This window comes from Botryllus schlosseri, chromosome 1 (genome assembly GCF_051294905.1).
Source record: "Botryllus schlosseri isolate E-star chromosome 1, Bs_hap1, whole genome shotgun sequence".
NCBI lineage: Eukaryota > Metazoa > Chordata > Ascidiacea > Stolidobranchia > Styelidae > Botryllus > Botryllus schlosseri.
In genome coordinates, this window is record NC_137236.1 from 5,735,852 (window position 1) to 5,758,868 (window position 23,017).

Genomic DNA, 23,017 nt, shown 5'->3' on the forward strand with positions numbered 1-23,017 from the left:
TGGAAAAAATGTTTATCCATAATGTTATGATTCACTCCAAATGAAGACCCATGTTTTCTAGTTGATCGGCAACTGAAATTATTTTAAATTCACAATTGAACTAGAACCACTCGCTTTTCAAAATCCGCAAGTGAAACTAGCACCCGGTATCTGAATTCCAGGCATTGTTCGCGGATGATCGCCAGAAAGACAGAATGTGTCGGGAGATCATGTCCATCGCAATTTGAATCACAAACACATCGTTGGATTTCGCGGATTCTTCCAAGACGAGGATTTTGTCGACATCGTTCTTGAGTTGTGCAAAAGAAGGGAAAAAGCATTTCCTCGTTACCAGTGTAATGTTTCTGTTACTGTGCCTCAAATGCATCAACTCTCTAACGTTTATTGCTAACAGACTTGCAAAACCAATTGATATCAAGTAAACTGCTTTTTGGTTCATTTCATTTGTGGATTTCGTAATTCTAGTCTAATTTGTAAAAGGAAATTATGTAGCTGTAACTCTAATTTCAATGACATTTGGAAAGAGACAGTAGCTTTAATTCCGTAGATATAATTTTAATTCTAGTCTAGCTTTAAAAAGTTGAAAATTTAGTTACACATCTTTTAACACTAGGGGGAGGGTCAGAATGATTCGAGTACTCGATCTAAATTGAATAGTTATTCTAATGATCAGAGTCGAGTACTGAAATAATATGCTCCTTGTCACAAGAGGGAAAATTATTAACAATATACTGAACTAAGCTGAAGTGAGGGTGGATTTGTCAATGAGAAGTATGGCATCGATAGTATTTTCCACTGCGGAAAGCTGTGAACCTCAATAGGTCGTAACAGAGCATACGAAACATGGAGTACAAAGCTAAGCTAGTTACTGGAAATCACATATCTTTAAAGTCGTGATCAACTCACAACATTGTCACATGGTGCAATGAAATAGGTATGCTTGACAGAATTTACAAATTATCTTAGTGTGATGTAAGACTGCCATTATTTTCTTTATAGTAGAGTAAAATTTAGTCTACATATTTGAACTTTCCGCATCATTCACACTGGTATGGCGTCATAATTAGTGACACTGGAATACTCGACTCCAAGCCTAATATATGATTAAAAATCAATTTACACAAGGACTCGATTTCACCTATCCCTACATATAACAAGTCAAATACCAATAAGTTCATCGGTTCAAAAAGTTTGTTGTCAAATTTTACCAGCCCGCTATCACTAGGTTGAGAACCACTGATTTAGATGGTCCCAACAAATAACATTGTGGATTTCATCCTATCAATCCAATTACCTTTAATATGTGTTTTCAGTCGCTGATGTAAGTTTACAAAAGAAGACGCGCCATCACAGAAGCAGAGACTCGTTATTGCATGCGACAGATTTGGATTGGCGTCGTTATCTTCACGATTGTTAGATCGTTCACAGAGATATCGAAGTAATAATTGTTGTGTAGTTGTGTAATAAAACTAATTAGAGTGAATGTCTGTAATCTAATTCCAATCTAATTTGTCAAACGTTTCTCTGTTCTCATTTTAATTGTAATCTAATTTCTGGTTTTCCTGAAATTGCTACAGTTGAACTGTATCACTGTATCGTACGAAACCAACCAAGCTCGATGTACAGTCATTTTGCATTCTTGTGCTGATGAGAACGAACTCTGATTTGATATGAACTGAACTTGGTTTGATGTGCAAGGTTTTGTGAGCTCAGTAATTCTAATTGTAATCTAATGAGCAGCCATCATTCTAATAACTGCCTAATTTGGAGTAAACTGTTTTGCTTTTATACTGATTCTAGTCCAAGTCGAAACAAAAATTGTGTAGCCATCATTCTCATTTTCATATAATTTAAAGATTACTGTGTTGCTATCATTATAATTGTACTCTAATATGGAAAATACTTTGTACATGTACTGTAATTCTAATCCTGATATAACTTCATAAAGCTGGAAATTTTCTAGGGATCCAAGTCTCCAAATCTGCTTATCCTGATCCTTGAATCTCATCGTATCCAAACACGCAATAACTTTACGATATCAAATCCAAATCTAGATTCGTATTATAGTTTTAATTCCACAAATCTTGATTCCCAAATATATATGGCAATATACACGAGTTAGTATGTGCGATTTTATTTTTATCTGTGATTTCCTCACTAGAATGTTGGCGAGTGACCCGTCTCATCGAGCCTCTTTGAAAGAAGTGCTTGCCAACGAGTTCTTCAGCGGCTACGTTCCACAAAACCTGTTCACAGCCGGATTGAGCTGACGTCCAGGTTTCATTTCACGGACTCTTCCCAGACAAGGATTTTGTCGACATCGTTCTCGAGTTGGGCAAAGGAAAGGTGAGATCTTTACTATGTTGTTGGGATCTCAAACAGTAGTGGTGGCAATAGCATTAGCTCAGTAACGTTCATTACTAGCAGAGTTGAACCACTCGATAGTTCATGTTGTCTAATTGAGCAAAACGCCTGTATTCTAACTCTAATCTACATTTTGAATACTGCTGTTACCATCGCGTTTCAATTCCATTATAATTACTGGTTTCCTGATATGCCACAAGAGATCTTTATCATGCGAAACGAGCAAAGCTTGGTGTCCAGACATCTCCCATTATTGTGCCGATGAAAAGCAGCTCTCATGTGATAAGAAGTTGACTTGATTTTTATTTTATTTCATTTACCGAACCAAGTAATTCTAATCTAATTGAGAAAAATGTGTTGCTGTAATTCTAATCTGGTTTGGAAAATATCAACATTTTTTAGTGACACAACTATGATAACTAGGTGTGGGCGCCATGATTTGAGCACTGGAATCGTAACCAAAGTATTTATTCTAATAATTCGAAATTAGTAGGCCATGTGAGAGATGATGATTTTTGAGTACTGAAATAATACGCTCCTTGCCACAAGAGCATAAAATATTTAACAATAACTTGAAGTGAAGTGAAGGTTAATCTACCAATGGAGATTATACCCATGAACGTATTTCTCACCGTAGAAAGCTGTAAACCACGATTAGACGTATCGCATCACACCTACCATGTAGTACAAAGCTTTACACAATACTGGAAATGACATTTCTTGGAAGTTGTGATCAACCCACGGCATTATCGCAAAGTGCAAGAAATAGGTTTGCTAGAAAAATACCAAATCATCTTTAATGTGATGTACAACTGGTATGTTATTCCTCATGGTCACATAAAACGTCCATATTTGAACTTTCCGCATCATCCATTCTGGTGTGATTTCATAATGAGTGATAAGCAAATATTCGACTAGAAGCCTAATACTCGATTTAGACTCAAATCACTCAGTTACTAGATTTTGCACAGCACTGCGTATGTTACGTATAATATCGAAAAGGCAGCATTAAAGAAAGTTTCTAATTCGAAAGGTTCGTTGGTACTAAAAATTTGCTACGAAAAAAGGTTGGGAACCAATAATTTACATGTATATAATATTCTTGTTTTGATTCTATCAATCCTATCAACTTATCATTTGTTTTCAGTTGCTGATGGAGATTTACAAAGAAGATGTGTCATCGCAGAACCAGTGACACATTACTAAATGCAACAGATTCTGCTTGGAGTTTTTCATCTTCACGATTGTAGGATCGTTCACACAGATATTCAGGTAACATTGCTGGCAGTAGTGGCAGACTTGTACAAACTACTGGATTTTCAAAAGACACTACTTGGTTTCAAAATTATCAACTAGAGTTAATGACCATTGAGATTCTGCAACGAATGAATACCTGATGACACAAATTACTAATTAAAATTGAGCTAGTAAACATCGGGGATAGAATCACTGAATCAGTATATCAAATGGACGGAGTTTTATTTAGGAATGACAGGCGTGTCAACCCCCAAGACCCACTTTCCTGGCTACGTCACTGTTTGTAGTTATGACTGTGATGTAGCAATGGCTGCAAGAACGTCAAACAACAGAACATTGGTATCACGATTCTCGTGAAACGACGGCGCATGTTTTCTAGCTGTTCGGCAATTGTTTTGGAAACGCATAACTAGAACTATGTACTTTTCATAACTACAACTAGAAGCACTCACGCTTCAAATCTGCAACTACAACTAAAACTAGAACTACTCAAAAAAACTTTACTCAATTGGCCATCAATCAGCCAGATTAATAGTTTGTACAAGTTTGTAAACTTGTGTATCTGAATGTGAGATTTGTATTGACAGCTGGAGAACCTATCCCTGAACAATATGGGCGTGAAGATTGGATATTTAAGCCTAGCTACCAGATTCGACTTTGATGGCCAAACAAGTAGCACATCTTGCGGCACATCCAACTGCATTGCCCCAGAAGTTCTCGACAAGAATGTACATAGTTTCAAAGTGGACACCCGATCTCTGGGTTGTGTGTTTGTGAGTATCACTCAACATTGATAAGGGACTTTCATGAAATGGGGTCGGAAGGGTCTTATATCTTAGTCAGCGGGGCCGGGAGAAGTCGAGTACATGATTGATTCCAGTTGAGTAATCCACTTCCACTCATTTTGGCGTGACAATATTATGAAGGGTGCGGAAAGTTCAAGCATGTACCTTTTATGTGACCACAAGGAATATAAGGTAGGCTTACCATACGTCCTCTTTTAAGAGGATTTGTCCTCTTTTTTGACTTTTTTGAAAGTGTCCTCGTAGGACGCCCTTTTGTCCTCTTTTTTGAAAATTTAGGAAGATTTAGAGCAAATTGCGAGTGATATGCCGCATATTTGCACAGAAGTGAAGCTCTGGCGGGTCTTTCGGAGTGAAAAACGGTGATTTTAGCACTGAGCGAAAAGATGACCCTTTTTTTTTTTTTTATTTTTTTTTTTTAGTCATCAACTTGGCAATGTGGAATGAAAAACGGTATTTTGAGCTCCGAGCGGAAGTGATGACCTTTTTTTTTTTTTTTTTTAGTCGTCCACCTGGCAATGCGGAGTAAAAAACGTTATTTTGAGCTCTGAGCAGAAGTGATGACCTTTTTTTTTTTTTTTTTTTTTAGTCAACCGAGCACAAAGTGGGAAAAATTAACCGGATTTTGAGAATTCTACTCCGGTTTTGCAAGTTGCAAATTTCTGAAAAAGTGTCCTCTTTTTTGATTTCCAAAATATGGTAAGCCTAATATAAGGCCAGTTCCACATTACATTATAACATAATTCGATATTTTTGTCAACCTAACCTACCATATTTCATTGCACTTTCTGACTCTCCGACATCGGTAGATCGTGACCTCATAGAAATGTCATTTCCAGTAACACTGCGTAGCTTTGTACTACATGTTGCGTATGTTGCGATACGACTAATCGAGGGTTACAGCCTTCCATTTGAAAAATAGTATTAAAAGTAAAATTATCATTGATAAATCAACTCTTATTGGCAAGAATTGTATCGTTTCAGTACTACAGAAAATCATCGCTGACTACTCGACTCGAATCATTCGATTTAATACTCGAATCATTGTGCCGGCCCTTTAGATAACGTCTGGTATCAAGCTATCTGAGCAACAAACATCTAAATTGGTAACCTGATGTATGTTTTTCCATATCGTAGGTAGAGCCTACATTATTTGTCGGTAACCACCGTTCGATGGTCAGATGTTGCACGAAACCTTATCGGAAATGGAGAAGAATGAATACATGATTCCACCCTCTTGCGATCTAATCAGACGGTATGTTATTTCTGAGACTTGCAATCGACATTTTTGCATGTTTTCTCATGCGTGCTCAGAGGTTGTCAAAGTAGTCATTGTTGGTACTCAAGTGGAAGTGGAAACAACGTTGTCAATTTTTACTCTAGTTCAAATACAAATAGTGATCTCCAAGTAAGAAAAATAATGAATATTCTGGCCTTGGTTTGCCTGGAAACTGAAAACTATTGCGTAGAAGTACCGTAGTCTATGCTCTGACTTAGCTATTGACCACCTCTAGTCCGATCAATGGCAACTTTTTCAGGTGACGTAACCTGATTTGAGTGTCCTTTGTGTGACTTGAATTGAGTTTTAAAAACTAAGTGATTTGGCATCACTTGACTCGAGTTGCATTTGAAACCTAATGCAGTGGTTCTCAACCTTTTTGGCTTCGCGGACCCCTTTTGACCGTCACGGACCCTCGCGGACCCCCTCAAGTTTTAGTTCAATTTTATCTCTATTATCGTCCAACCTTCATATCTGTATTGTGAAATATGAACTGTAGGCTTGTGATAAACAGCAAAATAATGATCTTTCTTGAAAATAACATCATAATATTTATGTAGATATTGGTAGACTTTTATTTTTTCAAAGATAATTTTGCTGCTGTATTTCCTGAAGTACGTGGTCGTGTCTTGAGAATCCGCGTCTTCGTTTTGATATGAACGAGTGGTGACGAAAACCACTTCCGCCAAGATAGATGGAGGCTAATGCAATATTAGCGCATACGCTTCCGACGATAGTTTTGGTGTGATCGTAACATTTATGGCGCCAAAATGAAGAAACATATATTTTTTGAACATATCACATCCAGCATCTAGCGCAGCGAGGGGCAACATACGGACCGCAGGCCGGATTGGGCCCGCGACGTCATTTTGATCGGCCAGCAGAGAGTTTCTGCCGTCAAAGTGGACTCCTAATCTAAAAGTATAGACAAATTCTATGCGCCAAATAATGGATCCAAGTTTTCCAACCTGAGAAAGACTGTCATGCAACGACTTGAGAACCGCTGACCTAATGACTTGACTTCACTCGGGTCGAAATGTGTAATAACCTAATGTTTCCTCTAAGGTAGTGTCATGACTTGACTCTACCTTAGAAAATCGAGTGACTCAACTTGACATTGATTTGAATCGCCTCCAAAAATGGAGTAACTGGGCTTGAATCCACTCAAAATATGTAATGAGTTGATGTTACTTGTGACTTGAAGTTAGTGACTAGACTAGACTCAAGTCACTCTTGGAAGCAGACTGTCTTGACTCGAGTAACCTACAAATTTTTTATAATGCGACTCGAGTCAATTAAAATGGAGTGATTTGCCTTGAATCGAGTACCTTTTAAAAATCAAGTAAAGTGACTGGATTTAAAAAAATATAGTGACTTGAACTCAAATCAACAGGGATAATGACTTAATGACTCGAAATTGCGAGATTCATCTTCTCGACTAACACAAATGACTGATGACATTACCGCCATTACCGGTCGATGCAATTTACGGAGATATGTTCACTTACCATGCTACATGGGACACTTTGTCTTAATTGTTGTGACAATATCAATCATAATAGTGATCGGAAAATATCCCAGAATTACTTTATATTTTACGAAATCCAACGTAATAAAAATTAAGTAGCCAATTGGTTAAAACACTGTTGGATAAAAGTGGGAGGAGTACTTCTGCGTGTAACCGAGTATAAATTAGTGTCGTTACTTCTACTTGTGCATGAGTATGTTGAGTAATTCAATATATTTTTCTATCGTGCAGGACTACACCAATGTGATTCTGTGACCTCTGATGGCGCCGTGACTTACATCGAACAGCAACGTAACTTCACTAACTACAAATTGGAACTGTTACATAAGGACGAATACAATCACAGTTTAGGAGCTTGCCTGTGATACGCAGATTGTATCTTGGAAAGACTCCTGTTCGAAGACTCTACTTGAGCAGATCATTCGCGATACGCTCGATGCAACTTTGTGTGATTGTGTAATTGGATTTTGCAATACGTTCATACATTTACGAATGAGATCACCAAGCTTTACAACGGATTGTCTTATCATCAGGGCTGTAACCAAGCCACAAGGTTACCGGTCAGAAGTCCGTCTCACTTTTATAGTTTTAACTCGAAAACTAAGTACACTCATTGTCCACTCACCACCGAGTCAAATCCGATTCCAAGTCATACTGTGTGTCACTATGGTATGTTTGGTGACTAGTCTGGATTACTGCTCAGTCTCGAGTTCAGGTCATTTTGTTACAACCCTGCTCGGGTGAAACAAATCCCTCGGCATCATTATATACTCAATTGTCTCACTCTTATCTAATGATGGTCAATAATGAACGTGTTTTGAGGCTTACATGATTGGTCCAAATTAGTCGGCGGTGCTATTTGAGTGGAGGTTATGTCGTACATTTCTACTGAATTTAGCGGTAAGGCTAGCGATTTTCAAGATGTCAAAACTAGTTGCCTGATATATGAGCAATTGAGCATGCGACACAATCGAAAACGACAGCTCAGAATGTGACTTTGTAACCCTAAAATCAACCCTATCACGAAACAACCCTGAAATTAACCCCGATATATACCCCAAACCTATAATTCAACGCACATGCTCAAGTGTCTGTCGCATACTCATATGTCCACTAGGGTGGAATGAAAATGACTTTTTTTTCAAATCGAAAAACGGGCTTCCTCAATCCTGACAAATGACCTAAAACTTCAATAAAAAGTGACTTCATGTTATTACCCCCATTTTCCAGCCGGCAACCCCCTAATTTCTGCGCGTATGAGGGGGGGGGGTAAAATGGCCCATCTCGGCAACCGCTGGTCGTGGAGTCATGATATATAGCTCAAAATCTGCGGAAGCATCATGTTTCTATCTGTCTCAGGAAGAAAGTTTTCTCTATCGTGAACACAAAATGAGTTATAGCCAAAAAACAATATATACACACATTTTGTTGAAATTCAGCATTTATTCTGACGAATTGTGATCCGTCATCAGTTATTTGAAAAGAAAAGTAACACACTGACAATACCGAATATTGGGCCCATAATACAAATATATTCACAACACAGTCCGTTTACAATCGGTTCAAAACATCAAAATGAAACACTCACATTTACCGACTTATTGAAAATGCATTTTTGTGTCAAATTTTTTCATCAGTTTACGAGACTTAATTTTTGGCGAATGAGGCCATCTCGTCTTTCAAATCCCGAAACTTGTGCTGATGCTTCTGTTACGAGCTTTACAGGTCATTCCACTGTTTGATTGAGGCATGGATGAAACATAATCAGAGGCTTCTCGAGGCATTCTTCCAACTCTTTATCAGTTAAGTGCCCAATCGCTGAAGGACGTTGTTCATAAGGTTCAATATCAACCAACTCGTGGTATGCCTTTGTTTCCAAGTTCAACTTTGGGACACACAATAAACGAATAGGACCGCAGTTCAATTGATTGGAACTGCTATGACATAAGTACCATAAGTGAATTTTGTTCATCATCGCAATTCAAAACTTTCCATTGGAATTGAGCCAAAGTTCGTGTGCAGCGTTTTTTTTTTAACCAACCTAACAATTTTATCAAGTAGCTAGTGAAATCTGACGAAAAACTTGTTTTTTGAACAGCCCTATTGGATATTCATATGACGCTTGAGGTTAGCCGTCCCGGTCAATGCTTTCCCACATACATAACAATATTGCTTTTTGTTACAAGCATGCATATCCATATGACGCATGAGGTGGCCCTTCTGAGTAAATGTTTTCCCACATATATCACATTTATGTCTCTTGATTCCAGCATGCATATCCATATGACACTTGAGGTATTCCTTCTGAGTGAATGCTTTCCCACATATATCACATTCGTGATTTTTCACGCCCGCATGGATATCCATATGATTGTTGAGGGTACCCTTGCGCACAAATGAATTCCCACATATATCACATTTATGATTTTTGTTACCGGCATGTATTTTCGTATGACGCTTGAGGTTGTCTTTCTGAGTGAATGCTTCTCCACATATATCACATTTGTGATTTTTTACGCCAGCATGGATATCCATATGTTTGTTTAGGCTATACTTGCGCACAAATGAATTCCCACATATATCACACTTATGATTTTTTATACCAGCATGCACTTTCATATGGTGCGTGAGATCTCCCTTCTGAGTGAATGCTCTCCCACAAACATCACATTTATGATTTTTCATACCAACATGCATATCCATATGGAGTGAGAGCTGGCGATTCTGAGTGAATGCTTTACCACATATATCGCATTTGTGATTTTTCACCCCCGCATGGATATCCATATGTTTGTTGAGGCTACTCTTGTGCACAAATGAATTTTCACATATATCACATTTATGATTTTTGTTACCGACATGTAATTTTATATGGTGCGTGAGTTCTTCCTTCCGAGTGAATGCTCTCCCACAAACATCACATTTGTGATTTTTTTTACCGGCATGCATATCCATGTGAACCGAGAGGTGGCCCTTCCGAATGAATGATTTCCCACATATATCACATTTATGATTTTTGACGCCAGCATGCACATCCATATGACGTTCAAGGATTCCTTTTGAAGAGAATGCTTTTCCACATATATCACATTGGTGCTTTTTAGCGCCAATATGTACATCCATATGAGACTTGAGCTGACTCTTCCAAGTGAATGCTTTCCCACAAACATCACATTTGTGATTTTTGGTACCGGCATGCATATCCATGTGAACTGAGAGGTGGCCCTTCCGAATGAATGATTTCCCACATATATCACATTTATGATTTCTGACGCCAGCATGCGTATTCATATGACATCCAAGGATTCCCTTGGCAGAGAATGCTTTTCCACATATATCACATTGGTGCTTTTTAGCGCCAATATGTATATCCATATGAGACTTGAGCTGACTCTTCCAAGTGAATGATTTACCACATATATCACAGTCACGATTAATGATGCCAGCATGCGCACAAATATTAAGCTTGCGGTTAACTTTTTGAGAAAGTGGTTTCTTGGCTATATCGCACAGACGATCTTTCATCTTTATGTGGAAGTGATCACTACAGGTTTACAGAATCTTCAATTTATTCCACCACCTGCTTTGTATTATAGTGTGTAACAAATCTAAACAATTTGCATCATTAGAACGTAAACAGTGCATTTGCAATACTGGTATATCCAAATTGAGTCTTTAGTTTTGGTTCTAGATGCACATTAACAAATTGATAGGTTGCAGCATGGGCGCCAAGTTACGGCGCGGCGCAGTCCCCCCATGACACATTTATGGGGTGGTGGCCACCCCATACAAAATGCTTAAACACCCGCCTTCTGCGATTTTAATTTTTTGTATATTTCTCTTGTGTGGCCCGGTCTGATCTGAAAGTATTGACCAATTTTGACCACCTGAGAAAGATGATCATGAAACTGTATTCTGTTCGGGGCTACATACATTTGCGAGTAGACATTTGCGACCACGCAGATTAACAAGACAAGGCTGCGTTTTAGTGTAACTGATGTTCATGTGTAAGCCTAGTCTTTACCAAGGGTTACAACTTTTTACAGCCGACATGCAGCCAGAGGCCAAAGAACTTTGGTCGACCACAGATGTCTGATTGATTTCAACAGCTATTCAAGAGCATTAGCTTAATATATTATATTCATAATAATATATTCATTCAATACTGCTTTTGATCTCCATGTTTTAAACTTACAGTTTGAAGAGCTTCTTGGAGGTACACAACTTCAGTATACAATTGAATAGTATATTCATATTAAAATGAAACCCGAATATTTTCGGCTGACAATCGTCACGAGTAATCGTCAGCAACTAGTAGAGAATAAGAAAGAACATTATATATCAACAATCGTGTCACAAAATATGACGTCACCAGCATGAAACTTTGAATGAGACAGCGTTCGGTGCACTATTACCAGGTGTCCTTCTGTTGACAGAGTTTCGGTTGGTGTATTTTAATAAAAGTAGACTCCAAGGCACACAAATGGAAGTGTGAACGGCCCCTCCCAATGACGCGAAATTTGTCGTCTCTATAATTATTCGCACAAATCGGATTATCCTAAAGATGTTTTCCGATTGCAGAATTAATTGCCTTCGATCGGTCAGCATCAAGCTTGAGTGGATGAGTTAAAGGGTGAGCTTTTCAACGAGCGTGATGCACGTGTTCTGATAAATCTAGGGACATGCTGGTTTGTGCGTTCCTGCAGACGCTCTGACGATCTTCCCACATAGCCACAATCACAGTGGCACATATATTCGTACACTACATTACTTTGTTGAAGTGGAGGAAGCACGTCTTTGCGTGTTGAAGGGAGCAGTTGCGTAGTCGTAAAAATCATATTGGTTTTGACTGTGTCGTAACACTTACTGACCGCAGAAATCAATTGTATTTTGAAGCGGGTAGAAATGGGACCAATCCGAGGAAGATGCATATAAAGATCCTTTATTGTTCGTTCGGTGGGCACTGTTGATTTTTCTGCGTTGAATTGCGTTAATTTCCCCTCTATTTCTCATTCGATTAAACTAGGCTAACCATATTTTGGAAATCAAAAAAGGGGACACTTTTTCAGAAATTTGCAACTTGCAAAACCGGAGTAAAATTCTGAAAAACCGGTTAAATTTTCCCACTTTGTGAAGGTCCTTCTGCTCAGAGCTCAAAATAACGTTTGTTACTCCACATTGCCAGGTGGATGACTAAAAAAAAAAAAAAAAAAGGTAATCTTTTCGCTCAGACCTAAAATCACCGTTTTTCACTCCGAAATGCCCGCCGGAGCTTCACTTCTGTGCTAATATACGGCGTATCACTCGCAATTTGCTCTAAATCTGCCTAAATTTTCCAAAAAGAGGAAAAAATCTCAAAAAAGAGGACAAAAGGGCGTCCTCCGAGGACACTTTCAAAAAAGTCAAAAAAGAGGACAAATCCTCTTAAAAGAGGACGTATGGTAAGCCTAATTAAACACGCTTCACCCGGCCTTGCACCGCGTAAGAGGTGTCTTACAAGAAGCCTAGAAGTGGGCCGTGCTATAGATCGGCAGTTACGGATTAAAAATGAAGAATATCGGCCTGGTGTAAATGACCATAATAGTCGACAAAACACCATGAATACCACAAAACAACAACAAAAACACAATTCCAAATTCTCACGGGACAAGTAATTTTTCTCTATGAGTCTCATTTGAGACGTGCGACTAAAGCTGCGGGAGCTGGACGGCACCTGGACAGCGGACATATCAATGTCGAAGGTTTTGGCCAGCATGCGGTAGTTATTGTATTTCGATGTTATATCGCCGCAAATCATTTTGGCCATGCTCACAGCGCACGGAGTCGCATGTTGCCAAAACAATTGTCTCCTAGGGTGAAAATGCCCAGCTCCAAAATGCTGGTTCATTTAAAATATTCACGATCCCACAGGCTGCACAGTGCGCACTCCTAGACTAAAGCATCTAAACGGTTTCAGACGATATTAGGTGTCCGTATATATATTTTGTGGATTTTCCAAAATCAAGATATTGGGTCACGGTAAATCGCGCGGAGTGCGGAAAAATGTTCAGGGTAACTATAATCTGCCCCAAAAGGACTATGCATTATGATGATTTATAAATTAATTTTTGCTTTTTTCATTTGAAAACTCATGTGAAATGTTATGCAACAAAACATGGTTATGATACGTCGTTTTCGTCAAATCATTTGGCGCGCCATGAAAAATCCTTTCGCGTGCCATGGGCTTGCCGACCCCTGCCCCAGGTGCTTAGCCAGGGAGTTTCTCATTTAAAACTAGAAATCACGTCCTTTTGAAATCTCAATTAACTAATTCATATTATCGATGCTGCGTACTGCAAATTTGCGAAAATCATTTGTATGCGAAATGGGTCATTGATATCTGATGCGCGCTATCGACCGCTAGTTTGACTTAGCGCATCCGCGTGCAGGCTTGCAAGCTATAATCGCTGGCATAAACTCTCACGTACGTACACCAGGCTAGACCTGATATCGTTACCAGTGAGTCTACATCAGGACTGGCGCATATGATAACATCGCTGGCCTAAACTATAGAGACTGCTACAGGCCTCGCATGATTTGCTTGCAACCTCTACTTATGCGATCGTTATGTCATACTGGCAATTGGCCACGAACAGACTGGAACGGACGTAATTGATTAGCGCTAATACCAAAACATCAGAAGCTGTGTGTTAAGGCCGTGTTATCAAAAGTTGCGACATGTCTGATTCACCTGAAATTGGCATCATTACAGAACAGATTACATAGCCGACTTCAATCATATTTATTTGCGAAATAGCTCGTCTTCACCGTCACCGAGGTTGCGTATTCAATTGTTCGCGCGCGTCTTAATGGTGGTAAGTGAATACCTGATATTGAAGCGAGATCGAGGAATCGCTACTGAACCGCCGGACTCGCTGGCAAGCTTACGCGTACTTATACGCTGAATTCATTAACACGATGAATCTTGTCCTATCCATCTATTATGGGCATTTACGCATGTACTTAACCGTAATAAATTGATGCTAATTTGTTAGGTTTTAAACAATTTCAAACCCCTCCCCTTTTTCATCTGGCCACCCCATGTAAAAATTTAGGTCGGCGCCTATGGGTGTCAGAACAACTATGGAAAAACTGTAGTCAATTTGCATGAATCGTGATACTGGTGTTCTGTTGTACGATGTTTTGCAGCCAGTTACGAGACACCACTTTTAACAGTGGCGTATCCAGGGGTTGGTTGAGGGTTCAAAACTCCTCCCACTCCTATTCTTTTGAAAGTCATTTTGATTGTGATATAGTAAAAATTAGTTAGTTGCTCCAGAACTGAATCTAGTTGGTGGTTAGTTAATTGCGGATTTTTGAAGTTTGTTAGTTGAAGTTTTCAGACATGGGGTAATCGCGATTAGTAATCGTAATCGATTACAACGATTACAGCATTTTCAAGTAATCGTAATCGCGATCGATTACATTCGAAAAAATGCGACGTAATCGTAATCGACTACTTCCCATATCTAATCGATTTATTCATGAAAGAATATTACTTTTTATTGGTACAAGGACTATACGACATAAACCAGTGGCTCCCTACCTGTGGTTTTTTCGACCGAAGGGAGTTATTAGTTCAAGTAGGTTTGATTTTGAGTTTTTTGAAGCCGTCGTCCTGGTGGCAAGATTGTCGTTGTGGGTAGGGGAAATCCCACCAATGACGGCTTACGGGGAAGAGATCTAGTCATGCAGCATTGGGTTTCTTACCTAACCTAACCGTTTTAGTATATTTGACTATAGGTAACTAATCTACGAATAGCTGCGCAACACGTGATTAATTTAATAGCATGCAAGCGGCTGGTTGTCGGCCAGATTGACTGTTAAAAATGCAGTTATGTTTGGTTCGGACATCACGCAGGGCATTGAGAACAGGTTATTTAGTGGTACAGTACGTCTAGCTATTGGCGCGGGCCATTGACTGGATCCTTAGCCGAAGTCAATATTGAAACTAATTGATAACAATAATTGAATGAATATCATGAATTCTTTCGCTCATCAATTATCCTACTGATATCCTCTGAAAGCCGTACCACAACTGCATTTTCAACAGTCAATCTGGCCGACAAACCAGCCGCTTGCATGGTATGAATCAACCACGAATCAGCAGCGCATCGCATCACTCAATCGTGAATCACGAGATGCGCATCTATCCGCAAGTTAGTTACCGTATGTATAATTTGACCACAAAAAATTCGAATGTATCCACTACAGAATTCATATAATGCGCCCGAAAATGGGCAGTTTATTCTCTGTTTCGCTGCCCTCGGCAGCTCAACACGGTGGGGATATTTTTGAACGTTTTCGCGGCGCACGTAACTTATGTAAGTGGTACGCGAGCACTGCATAAAACGTCGAAATGGTACGAGGGTGGAAAAAGGTTGGGGACCACTGACATAAACTGAACATTCGTGAACAAGGAATAGGTATTATACCAGGTTAGTGATAGCACAAACGTATGATTTTCAAGCGTCACTGCTCATTATTACGTCAAAAGTATTAGCTTTGCCCGTCATTGCTTAAGAAGTATCCACACATAGTAAATAGATATTCGATGCAGCCTACATGAGACGGACTTTCAGCATTCCCGTGGCCACTTACTGGCCACGGATTTTTTTGTGGCCGGCCATGAAAAGTGCTATTCCATGGCCGGCCACAGCGAATTTTATGGCCGGCCATGAAATTTCGCTGTGGCCGGCCACGAAACTTCCTTGGCCGGCCACGGAAAACTCGATTTCATGGCCGGCCATGAATGAATTTCATGGCCGGCCACAACGAATTTTCATGGCCGGCCGTAATATACCAACTCAATATTGGATATCAGTACTGTCCGGGCCCCAATCGTGGTCAAATGTATGATAAATCATGTTCTATTATGGGCGTGCAGTCGATAAAACTAGGTGAGAGCGATGGTTTAGCTCAATTTAGAAAGCATTTTCACCCGAAATACCAGAAGAATAGCGATACAATGAAACGATAGGAAGAAGTCGAAACGACGAGGCAGAGTCTCTAAAATATCAATTAACAACACATAAAATGATGTAAAGAATGCATTAAAAATGGGGATGTCCGCTAAATGGAATAGGAAATAAAGGTATGGAAAGCTAGAAGCAATGAAGACAGTATCAAAACTGGTAACCGGTAAGTGTTGATTTTTTTTTTGTAAAAATATACCCGAATATTCGGCTGACACTCGTCACGGCTAATCGTAAGAACATTTATAGAATTGGAAAGAAGAATGTACACCAAATATTTGACAGAAAATGTCTATAAGTTCCCAAAAAGCTGTGAAATTCACATGACATTCTATGGCCGGCCACAGAATAGCTTGGAGCTCGCTGTGACCGGTGCTTCCCCCGTTCTGATATTGATTTTCTATGAAAGGATGTGCATTGTACATCAGCAATCGATTGCATAGTTCGTTATATATTGTAAATATGCATACCTGCCATTAAATAATATGAGGCGGATTATTTCCACCATTTTTCAACCATGTTTATCGTTTAGGATAAGTCTGCAATCAGAAATTATACATATAGGCTATATATTTGTTCATAGGGGCAGTTTGAAATCTTTCGTGAATTGCCCTGATGAATTTATGAATAGTACAATACTGTACTGGGAATTTTTCTTAATTCACTGCAGATTTTTTCGATTTACGTTTAAGTTGACTCGACTATATCTCCTTGAATACATAAGTATGTTGTATGCTGTTCTATCGCGATACTTAATCGGTCAGTATATGCGGTCATTTTACCTGTTTTCTCGTTCTCGGTACTAAATATCGTAATCAAAGTACCCGAAAGAAACAAATAGGGAACAAAAGAACCAAGAATATGTTGAAAATACTCTTTAAGTTGCAGAAAAGCTGTGAAATCCACTTAGCATTCTGTGGCCGGCCACAGAGCAGCTCGCTGTGGCCGGTGCTTCCCCCGATCTGATATCTCTTTCCAACAGTCTAGATAGGATATGTAGTTGCAAACAATTCCATAGTTTGTTATCTTTCGTATAACTGAATAGCAGTGAATTGGATAATGCCGGGCTGATACAATCCTTCCTTTCTATATCAGGTCTATGATAAAAATCCACGATATACGGTTATATACATATTTGATCATCGTACTGCTATACATACGGCGTTCGCTATCCTCAACATCAATGGAGCTTGCTGCACTAATATTGTTGGACTATGATAATTGTGTCGATGAATCTATGAATACTTCCATGCTGTAGCAGCACTTGAACTTGACGCACTGCAGATTTGCTGCATATGTGAAAAAAGTCAGCGATGTAGCCTAACTTACCGCCGGTACTAATGATAAAATGTGGGGCTTTGTTCCCAGAAATTCGATTTTGGTCACGTTTTCGATCCCATTTAATTTTATATATATATATGCATCTAGGAGCCGTTCTTCCTGGTTGAAACAAATCATGTAGGAATGAAATGGATGTCTCAGTCACTATCGATGGCGTGCATGCCAGAGGATATTTGATTACTTGGGTGCAAGGATCGTTTTGTATCGCATGTCGTAGTTAGATCAAGCTGCTAACCGATGTGGTGGTCATAGGACGTAAATGCGTCTGCTTTATAATCAAATTACTGTTATAATAGGCCTAATAGATCACTCCAGATACTTTGCGTCATCAAATGTAGTACCATCGACCGACGAAAAAATGCCTATGCCTATATTTCCTATGCCTGCGTGTTGACCAATACTCATGATATATTTGTGGTTAATGCAAGGAACAATGGAATGTTTCCCCAAACAATATACAGGGAGCAATTTTGATGACACATACAAGTTCGAATCGTTCATTAGGGTTTAGCATCTGAAGGCAGTGCAAATATCGCTGTGTAAAGTACACCTGATGTCTCGTGCCCCTGGGTGTCTTCTATATGAAAAGCATGCATTCGACACATTGTATTGCACTACTTGTATGTGAATGATTGTAATCATATCATCAATTGCATTCGATTTCGGGATATTGGTAATAACGGAATAAACGAACTGTTTGAAGAAAAATATGACGGTTTGTTTACGTAGAAAAGGGCGGAGGGGCAGGGAGTCCGACTATCTACGTTTGCATCACTAATGGACTTCGACGATGGAGAAGCGAAGAGACTGCAAGGCTATCGAGCAATGCTCCCTCTAAGCTGCGCACGTGCGCAAATGCGCACTTGCGCAGTACCGACACGGTCTCTGCGCACAGAAAATCTAAGTTGCGCACGAAAAATCCAAAGTGATGACCTTTTTTAGTCGTTACGCACCGTTGTCCGAGTCTCTGCGCAGTAAGTTGGTGAGTGTGCGCAGACTCTTCATAAATTATAGGGAACATTGCTATCGAGTCTACACCACGCTTTTATCTCTCCACACAATCCCAGTGCGTTGAGCGCCTGGCGTGAAAGCTGTGGACAGTAGTTTTAATGTAAAGTCGTTTGTCTGACCGAGCAATAAGATGTACGCTCTAACATTACTCTATCAACTATCTAGGAAGTTCAAGGAACACATGTTTCACTGTTATAGTTTACAACGCACCGCCCCAGAGAAATTTTTCATAGTCAGAGGGAATTAAATTCATTTCTACAGCAAACACAGAAGGTAAACATGTGTAAAACCGTGGTAATTTCGAACCAATCCCCGAACTGTTCAATAAAGTGGTAATGTAACTTGAGTACGTGCAATATTAGTGGAAGCCGTCTACAAACCTAGCTGCCAGCAAATTCGTAGTGCAAATGAAGAAGATCTACGCGTGTATAGTCAAAGTAGAGGCAAAGGGCGGATTTTCATCCAACTAGATGAGCCAAAATCACGAACTGGCCATGAACTCGTGGCCGGCCACGATGATTTAGTATGGCTGGCCATGATATTCACTGTGGCCGGCCACGATACAACGCTTTTTCATGGCCGGCCACGAGATATTCGTGGCCGGCCACGGAAAAATCTGTGGCCAGTAAGTGGCCACGGGAAAGCTGAGACCCCTACTGGCCTACATTGCAGTGCGATTGTAAGAACAGCCGCCCTGCTGCATATCAGGTTATCAATACGCTCTAGACCAGTGGTTCCCAAACGGTGGGGAATTTCGGGATTTCTGGTGGGGAATAGACTCACTTTTGAAAAAATCTTTAGAGTAATATTCTCCTTTAATAAATGTCGTTTTGAAATGCCGACCGAATATTTCATAGCTTATTTACAATTCAGCGATTCATATTATCAGTGCCTCCAATTAGCGAGAATCACTTGGATAGAGACACGCGTTCTCCAGAAATGTTTTTATTCATTTGTACACCATCACTGGTCATGAAACGTAATGATAGAAAAATTCTGATTCGTTGTAATAAGAGCTCATATTGGTTTACGTGTCTTCAAGGGAGATCGTGGACTCGCTAATTGATAGCACACGTGGATTCCTTACAAATTAAATTACATATTTATTTACTTCAAGTTCTTTTAGTATTGTGCGAAGGTGTAGTTTACGGTGGCTTATATATATATCGCACACATGAGTTCGTCAACATCAGGAAGTTTATCTGACCCATGTATTATTCGGCATTTACGTATGTAAATTGATGCTACCCCGCAACATTTGGAAAATTTTTAAACCCCTCCTATTTTTCTGCTGGCTGCGCGCCGGGGTAGATACATATATTTACGGAGGTGCGTTGACGTTTACCAGTTCACCGCTGCGTTAATTTTATTGTGTGCTGATCGATTCTGGTGATCTTTACAATCGCCAATAAGCACCACTAGCACCACAAACAAAAGTCTTGCAAAATTTTATTGAAGGTAGCACTTCAAAGGGTAGATATGGATACAGAGATTTTAGGTGCGGAATGAAGGCTCGGAATAAATCGGAAGTGGGGAATTAGGATAAAAAGGTTGGGAACCACTGCTCTAGACGCCACTAACTCGCAGCAGGATAACAATCACCACTCCGCCTAGTTTCAAATAGTAACTCATGCATTGTTGTTGTTCTTTGTGTTATTCATGGTATTTGTCGACTGCTATGGTCATTTACACCAGGCCGATATTCATCATTTTTTATTACGTAGCCGCCGACTTGTAGCACGGGCCACCTTTAGCCTTTTTATAAGACACCGTTTACATGGATGAAATGACGAGGAGGAGCCTAGATGAACCCCAACACTCAGGCGGGAATTCTGGAGCCGACCTCGGTCGGACTTCGAACCCGCAACCCATTGGTGTTGCCGCCGTGGATTATACCACTACGCTATCTCGCCACAACTTATGCATTGATGTTTGGCTATGCTTTGGTAAACGCCGTTTGACCGTTGCTGCTTGGCGAACAGTAGGCCTATGTAGTACGTATAGGGTTGCATCTAAAACAAAAATCAACTTGAAATAAACATGTTTAAAACAAGGCCCTAATTTAAAACATGTTTTTTATGTATGTTTTTTGTTGTTTTAAAGCCATGACGTCCTGAATATTCAATTTTGACGTCATAGTGGAATGACATTAACAATTGAACATATAGGGTAAACATAGCTCCTTTGACGAAATATCTGTACTATTAATGTTGAACCGACTATTTTTAGGGTTTTAAACCATCGCACATCGATATACGTCGGCTATATCAGGTGGTAATTGTCCGTAGGATCATACAGCATGTTTTTTGGAAAATATTTGCACAATTATGGCATAATTTTACAACTTAAAAAGTAACAAAATTTTGTTTGTTTTTTAAAATGGCCTTTTTAAAAAATACTGTTTAAGACATGTTTTAAACAAAGTGTTTTAAAACACCGTTTGTTTTAAATGCAACTCAAAGTACGTACATACGTACGTTCACCGGACAAAGATTTGAAATTTTGTACATATTACGGTTTCCACAACGAAGCATTAACAATCAAAAGCCGCCGATATATATCATTACCAAGCCATTCTTTGCCGTTTCTCGTAACGGCAGTTTGCAGTATCTGTATTAAGTTGAAGGCAGAATTTAATGTTTACTTCATCTTATTCCCACATGCATGACTGTACATGAATGATAGTTTCCCTTCCATATATTGCAATAGGCCTGGAGTTTGATCCGATCTCCGCCAATATGATCAGAGTTAGCGGCAGAGCTGGTGGAGAAGGATGAATTCAAAAATACAGGGAGCGTAATTATACATCGTTAAGTCATATTCATGTCACACCGATCACATTAGTTTTCAGTCTAATGCCGGTGCGCACCACGGAGCTTTATAAACACACCAACCCTGTGCTTTCCAGCCTTTTATGGTCGCGACACCATCTCCAATTTGAAAATGTTCCTTGGCCCAAATCAAAATCTGACGAGCTGGTTACTAAAAGAACGCAGCAGTCAGCAGCTTTACCCAGACTTACTCACAGTCTATTTTGGAAGCTGAATATACGTTCAACATCTTCGCGAACCCCATAATAAAGTCAAACGACCCCCACGTTTACAAGCATCACTATATTTGTATAAATCATTTAAACGGCCGTAACCGTCTCTTGGAATATGCCGTTAAACGGCCGTAATCGTATCTAGGAATATAACGTTATCCTATAGTTGCGATACAATTACGCTTATTTTAGTAATTTATTTATTTAATAATTTATTTTATTGCAGTTTTTGCTAGGGTGGTAATCCCCATATTGAAATCAATACATGTTGTAGTAAATCGCGCCCTGCGCGAAGAAAAATTTCATGTATAGCATAAATCTAATGTTAATGTTATTATGTTGATTTACGAAAAAATTATTAGCCTACGTGAAGCCTTCAAAATTCCAGAAATTTAGGCATATTCAAGAAATTCCTCCCGGACGCAGTTTGAACGGTAAAATTCCGGTAAATTCCGAGCGTCTGGCCATTGGCAACCCAATGTTAATCTGATCACGTGGGCTGAGAATGGATAAATATTTGACAGTAATATCTGAAACTATAGGCTACTGATGTTATCGGCGAAATTCATTCACGAGGTTGTAAAGAAAAAAAATCCCACCTAAACTATATAATAACTCACTTCGGTCGAAAAAAAAAACAGAATCTACTCCCGTATTATTATAGCAAGTTTTTTTCCTAATTAGACTAGAATTATATTTTCAGCTACAGTTTTTATCGAATTAGGTTATAATTAGAATTACTGAATTGACGAAAAACTTGAAAATTAAATCAAGTTCAAATCAAAGTTCATGCTCATAAGCATGATTATGGCAAATGTCTATTGGCCTACACCGAACTTGGCTCGTTTCTCACTCTACGGCATCGGTTATCAAACTGCGGAGGCACGCCCCTCTTGGGGGCGTGAAAGCATCTGAAGGGGGCGCGAAGCTGCGGTCAACTGAAAATATTTTCGAGGTCGGCGCGATTTACTTCCAATGCAGAGTTATTACTCTGTGTATAGTCCAAATTTCATTATTTAATTCTCTCATCAACAGTCATAAATAGTTTTCGTTGCAGTCAAATCCTTGGAAAGTTGCATTTATTTTCCACAAAAGTTGCACCAAAAAGTTACATTTATGGACAAGTTCCTTGAAATTATTGGAGTATGAGATACTCGAATCGATCAGTATGCATGACACTGTAGCAAAACTCAGTGTTGGCGACTTCTCAAATTCAATAGCCTGAAAAATTGACCCAGTGAAATTATAAATTTGGGCAGTCTAGCCTGAATTACGTCAAATAAGAAAGGACGTCAAATTTAAACGAGAGCGAAATAAATCAATCGATCTATTGGTATATGGTGCCAAATATTTTCAGTGAAAAGTTAGTTTCATGAA

General features: G+C 39.3%; 2 protein-coding genes across 7 annotated transcripts in view; one reads left to right on the plus strand and one right to left on the minus strand.

The window, feature by feature from the left end:
• The window catches only part of LOC145433781 (uncharacterized), a 358,802-nt gene extending 339,539 nt beyond the window's left edge, over positions 1-19,263 (minus strand). Inside the window, exon 1 of the mRNA XM_080311053.1 lies at positions 8,830-19,263. Within this exon, the coding sequence (XP_080167179.1) occupies positions 9,332-10,756 (1,425 nt within the window). The 5' untranslated portion in view covers positions 10,757-19,263 and the 3' untranslated portion in view covers positions 8,830-9,331. The remainder of the gene's footprint in view (positions 1-8,829) is intronic.
• Positions 35-8,058, plus strand: LOC145444214 (serine/threonine-protein kinase polo-like). Of its 6 annotated transcripts, XM_080322191.1 has the most exons (7): positions 41-335; positions 1,314-1,438; positions 2,162-2,346; positions 3,512-3,636; positions 4,209-4,394; positions 5,562-5,679; positions 7,463-8,058. In XM_080322191.1, exons 4-6 carry the CDS (start codon positions 3,571-3,573, stop codon positions 5,649-5,651), a joined length of 342 nt encoding a protein of 113 aa, XP_080178317.1. In that variant the 5' UTR covers positions 41-335; positions 1,314-1,438; positions 2,162-2,346; positions 3,512-3,570; the 3' UTR covers positions 5,652-5,679; positions 7,463-8,058. The 6 variants fall into 6 exon arrangements, 5 of the variants coding, with proteins under 5 accessions (XP_080178317.1, XP_080178378.1, XP_080178521.1 ...); XR_013916713.1 differs by lacking the exons at positions 5,562-5,679; positions 7,463-8,058 and adding an exon at positions 5,140-5,371 and having other exon boundaries at positions 35-335; positions 4,209-4,598; XM_080322252.1 differs by lacking the exon at positions 7,463-8,058 and having other exon boundaries at positions 5,562-5,982.
• Positions 19,264-23,017: the final 3,754 nt, after the last annotated feature.